Source organism: Bidens hawaiensis, unplaced genomic scaffold (assembly GCF_021521415.1).
Source record: "Bidens hawaiensis isolate Kalapana, Puna unplaced genomic scaffold, B.hawaiensis_p1.1 tig00034619_1, whole genome shotgun sequence".
NCBI lineage: Eukaryota > Viridiplantae > Streptophyta > Magnoliopsida > Asterales > Asteraceae > Bidens > Bidens hawaiensis.
The window spans coordinates 145,729-151,466 of record NW_027505331.1 but is presented as its reverse complement, the minus strand read 5'-3'; the positions used below and the strand labels follow the sequence as shown (position 1 = coordinate 151,466).

The 5,738-nt window shown below is 36.9% G+C and overlaps 1 protein-coding gene across 1 annotated transcript; it reads left to right on the top strand.

The window, feature by feature from the left end:
• Positions 1-1,294: 1,294 nt before the first annotated feature.
• Positions 1,295-3,240, top strand: LOC143612476 (transcription factor DIVARICATA-like). The gene is made up of 2 exons (XM_077086454.1): positions 1,295-1,741; positions 2,583-3,240. The coding sequence occupies exons 1-2, from the start codon at positions 1,308-1,310 to the stop codon at positions 2,974-2,976; spliced, it is 828 nt and encodes a 275-aa protein (XP_076942569.1). The 5' UTR covers positions 1,295-1,307; the 3' UTR covers positions 2,977-3,240.
• Positions 3,241-5,738: the final 2,498 nt, after the last annotated feature.

Below are 5,738 nucleotides of genomic sequence, written 5' to 3'. Positions count from 1 at the left end.
CTTGTAAGTTGTAACACGTTAACATGTGTTATCATTCAATTTATAACAAAAAAGCGGCCAAGTAAAACAATCTGTTTCCAGAATGAAGAATGATTAGACTTGTTCACATTAGCAAGAAAATATCCTTCACCATATTCCTTGGAACTTTAAAAACCATGCAATTTATCATGTGAATGAAGTTGAAGCCGTGATATAAGGCATGTGAAAGAGCTGCTTGAATTCAACAACTAGTTGAAGATATTTTAGCACTGATGCCCTTGAATGAATCAAGTACCTTCATGGTTGAATGAAATATTAAAAGAAAAAGATCAACAAATTGATGTGATTTCACTTCATATGAAACCAATCCCAATAAAATCTAGCAGTCTTCTATTGTAAAGGTGCATAACATCACATGAAATCCAAAGCTTTATAAGGTAGCTTGTTGCTAAAGTATGAAATCAATAAAGAAGGATGAGGTGATATAGAATCTATATCAAAAAATAAGTAAATTGTTACATTACGTGTTACAATTTTCCTAGCCCAAGATTATTTTTCTACCTTCGGTAATAATAAGATTTAAATAAACAAAATCTTATATATAAGTTAATAGTTTGACTTTATCCAGATTAAACCAAATCTGGTTAATTCCTGGTAAAAAATTTTAGGATTTTCAAAATCTTCACTAGTAACTATTTAATATTCTTAGTATTTAACCCATGTAGTATACGGTTTCCAACTAAGTTGTTAGATACAATTATACAAAGGTATAATACTACCAGAAACACCTAAAATTAAAAGTTTAATTTCTCTAAATAAATAAGTAAATAACATTATTAAATTGAAATTACCAGCAATAAGATAACATGAGAGAAGTGCCTATTAAAATACTATATAAGTTGGTATGCCCATCCCATATCCTCATCCAATCAAAATCCAACACTTCCACCCCACCACCCCTGTAAGATTCATTTCTTGAAGAAGGTAACCTTTTCTCATTTCACAATCTAATCATTCATCTCCAAATTCCTTCTGTATATCTTTAGCATTTCCAACTTTTGAGGAATCAAAATCCCTTTTGGTGAAACTCATCTTCACTTCTTTCCTCTTTGGATTTCAAGATTTTCCAATCTTGAACCAAACACCACCCATTCTTTCCAGTTTTAGCAACTTCAACAAGTTTAGATCTTGTTCACCATAATTTGGAAAGTTAGTCTTTTCAAGAAACAACATAAAAAATGCTTCTTGATTCAACATTTCTTGAACAACAACCCTTAAAGCTGTGATATTGTTTCTTGGTTAATAAGAATAATCTTGTTTCTTGGATAATGAAGTTAGAATCTGTAATCCTCTCACCATCATCACATATTGGAGATAGCATAAAGAACACAATCTGGACACCACTTGAGAACAAAGTGTTTGAAACTGCTTTAGCTAAGTTTGATAAAGATACGCCTGACCGGTGGCAGAAGGTGGCAGAGATGGTGCCCGGGAAGACGGTGGCGGATGTTATGAGACAATATAAGGAATTGGAAGATGATGTTAATTGTATTGAAGCAGGATATTATCCAAAATATGGGTATAATTGTAGCACTTCTGGTTTCACTTTAGAATGGGGAAATAGTAATGAGTTTACCACTGAGGGGTATGGTGCTCGAGGGCGGAGACCCTCGGGCGCAACCCCTATGGTTGTGGTGGCCGCCAATCGGCCACTGGAACACGAAAGGAAGAAAGGGGTTCCTTGGACTGAAGAAGAGCATAAGTAAGTTTAATTCTATACTCGCTATGTTATTTTTTATGTTGAATTGTTAGCATGATTTAACAAGATAAATTATCCATCACATCGTGAGTAGTGCGTGTTTTGAGTTTATAATCTATGTAAATTATGTAATCATTCTAAGTACTACTACACATATACTTCATAAGTCACTTATGAGCTTGTTGTAAGCTAAAATTAAGCCATGCTTAAACGAGTTCATATCTGAGCTCAAGTCTAAAAATAAGTTTGTTTATTAAACAAACTATACCCAAGCTTACTTATCGAGCTTGATTATAGACTCGCGAGCCTAAACAAGCATGTTTATTATACGATAACTTTTTATGAATATATCTAAATATCATAAACAAAATGCATAATTATAATCATATATATATATAGGTAATTACATTGTTAATTAATAAATTAGTTACTTATTAATAAATAAGTCGAACTCGAGCTTTGAAATTTAGAGCTTGGAACAATTAGCCGGACTCGAGTTCAATAAAATTAAATGAGCCGAGGTCAAGCTAGGTCTGCCCGGGCTTGTCCTTGACTCGGCTTGTTTACACCCTACTTACAAGATACATAAAGGTATCACATGTTTAATTAAATAAATAAATTGATTATGTGTTTGTTTACTAAGATTATATATTTATTTGTTAAAAATTAAACGAGCAAGAACAATGTATTTCATTAAAAATAACCAATGTATAATCTAATATTTATAATATACGTTATTTTCATTTGTTCGAGAATAAGTATCAACATTTTACAACCCGGCCAAAGTTATAAAAGTTTGTCAAATATACTATATGACATTGGGTATTTGGGAATTTAATCATAGATTGTTCCTGCTGGGATTAAAAAAGTACGGCAAAGGAGATTGGAGAAACATTTCACGGAATTTTGTGGTGACAAGAACACCTACTCAGGTGGCAAGTCATGCTCAAAAGTATTTTATCCGACAACTTTCCGGTGGAAAAGATAAAAGAAGAGCAAGCATTCATGATATAACAACGGTTAATCTTAACGAAAACCACCTCTCTTCGCCAGAATCTAAAACAACCACTTCAGTGGAGCAATGCAACCAAACACATGGGAATTTATTCACATCCTTTAGGTATGGAGGTAACACAATTAATGGCGGTGGTGGCGGCTGTGGTGGTGGTGATTTACATGAATCTTATGGTGCACCACATAATATGGTTTTTCAGATGCAACACACATATCCTCACTGAAAATCTATTGGCTATTGGATTCCTATGATTTGGATGGTTTTTATTGGTTGTTTTCATTAAGCATCTTATGATTCTAATTGTACTTGATTAATGATTAGACTAAAAGGCATGATTTTCCTAGTACAAATCAAAATGAGTCAACACTAGTGAATGGATGTCACCATCTTCATTATTAAAAAATAAATAAAAATCCAAGACAACATTTCTATCCCATGAATCTACAAACAAATCATTAGTGATGCTAATGATCCTGTTCAAATGGGTGAAGCTAGGCCTAACTGGTTTGTTTCTTAGACGTTGGTTTTGTTTTTATAGATTGGTTGACAGAACGGTTTAGTTTACGAAATAGTCTGAAAAAATGAAAAAATGTCTAGTATATATCAAAATGGATTATAAACAATTGATTAATTCTAATATTATAAAAAACCCAATATAGTTCTAAAAGTTTTCTTTTTGTAATATTACCTTTTCTCGACTTATAGTCGTGTTTTATTCAGAAGTCACATGTCAATGAACATGTTATAATTTGTAAAGTCCTAGAACATGTCAATCCAGTTTGTATAAAAAGTTATGTATTTTGAAGGCTTGTAGACTTAACCTGCAAATCCGAACTGATACTAGACCGTAGTATTACTACAAAACAGAGTGTGTTCAACGACAGACAAATAAGTTGGAAGTCTCTCTGTTGTAGTGTTATCTATTGGAAGCCAAAGCGTGGATAAGTATTTAACATACGCGTGCTAAGATCGAGGGATCAAGAACGAGGAGCATGACCAACAAATGGTTGTGATTTCACTCACTTTATGTTTTCTGACCGTTCTTTTATTTATATATTTTATAATAAAAGCTAAACAATGCTTTCTTTAATTCTAACTATTTAATATTTCTTAATTCAAACTCTAACACATTAGTTGTAAAATATTCTATTATTTCAGTTAATTAAACAAAAATGTTTTTGTTTACATCTAAAAATATTTATCCTTACATTGCAAAGTTTAAACTCAGTCACTCTTATTGAAGAAACACTAATCAGCCCCGGGCAGATTACGGATAACCTGGGAGTTAGATAGGTGTTTCCCATGAGGGGTTAGACCCGGCAAAAATGGTTCTTCTGATAACCTGCAAAACAGACACCGTGAGCTCGTCACTGAGAAGGGGGGGTTCCTCCTTGTGACCACCCTCCGGCGTGAGAATCAGACTAGATTGCTCTTGAATATAAATGTATATTAAGAGATTGCTAGAGCAGATATCAGGTATAATATGTAATACGAGATAGTATATGATAAGATGATAAGATGAGATGATCATACCATTTGGGGTATTTATAGCCGAAGGTAGGTTTCCAAGAAGGTATTGCCGGCTGAATAGTATTCCTGTTCTACCAACTGTGGCCTACGCACGTGCCCTGCTGGTAGTTGGTGGGTAGGCAGCGGCTGACAGTGACCAGGCCTGCTGTGTACTATTCCTTTTCCACCAACTGCCGGCTATGCACGTGGTATGACAGGAGTTGGTGAGTAGGCAGCGGCTAATAGTGACATACAGTACAGGAGCATGCTGCTCGCCATACTGTTGTCAATAAGCTGTCGTATCTTTAGTCAGATCTTTTGCCCATACCTCGTCAGGTACAGTACAGAAGATCTTCCCGTATCGTACGGACTGGCTTATTTGGGCGGGAGTATTCCCCCTCCCGCCTTTGTGCGGGATTGTTCCCGGCTTTGCTCATTCCTTCAGGTGACAACTGAATTATTGAGAGCTAAGTGCCTTGTGCGTGTAGCCTTGCTGCGCGGGTGGCCTTCTCTGATGGCTTGTATCCGCAGCTGCGGGAACAGGCGGAGTACTTCACCATTGGGAGGCATTTCCTGCGGGAACAGCTTGCGTACTGCGCGTAAGGACGTCACGTCTCTGAGCATGGTGGGTCCTGCGGATCCAGTTGGTTTCTGCGCAGACGTCTCTGTTCAAGGTGAGTCTTGCGGGTCCAACTGAGCTCTGCTGGGACCTACCTCTTCAAGTCCCCCAGTCCAATGTTCTTCTCATGAATGTTTAATAAAGTGAGGTGAACTTTTGGACTTAAGCAAAGGGTTTTGAAAAGGGTTTAGTTTTAAGGTTTTCCATGGGGATTCTTCCCGCGGAAGTCCTTGTCACTTGCAGAAATTCCCGACTTTCCTGCTTGATCTTTGGGTACGATGCGGGTAGGTCTGTAACCTCCTCGCAAGTCAGGAGCGTTGAGTCCCACTTGTGTAGATTCTCCATGAGGTTTTGGTAGTTTTGAACATAGTGATCAATTATGTTAAAACCACCAATTCCATCCTGGAGCTTCAAACAATGTAGTTCTCGACGTTCCCGCTATGCGGGGATGTTATTTCCGTTTCCGCAAGCATTGCCCAGAAGATCCTTGGTTTCAATTCCCTGCGGAGCGCTAGGTATGTGAAGGGTTTTGCCTTGACACTGTACCCGCACTCGTCTTACGGTTATTTTACTTCCAAGGTATTCCTGGCGTCAATTCCCTGCGGGTGCTAAGTATGTGAAGGGTTTTGCCTTAACACTGTACCCGCACCCGTCTTATAGTTACTTGGTCGCCGAGGTATTCTTGGCTTCAATTCCTTGCAGGTGTTAAGTATGTGAAGGGTTTTGTCTTAACACTGTACTCGCACCTGTCTTACAGTTACTTGGTTGCCAAGGCAAGGGGTATTTTCCCGCTTACTTTTGAATCTTTTTGAAATTTTTTGAAATTCGAAGAGTTGGTGAAAGGATAAGAACAATCC

Coding starts and splice junctions, on each gene's coding strand:
- LOC143612476 (XM_077086454.1), top strand. CDS start 1,308: ATGAAGTTAGAATCTGTAATCCTCTCACCATCATCACATATTGGAGAT. Junction 1,742..2,582: donor TGGACTGAAGAAGAGCATAA/GTAAGTTTAATT, acceptor ATTTAATCATAG/ATTGTTCCTGCTGGGATTAA.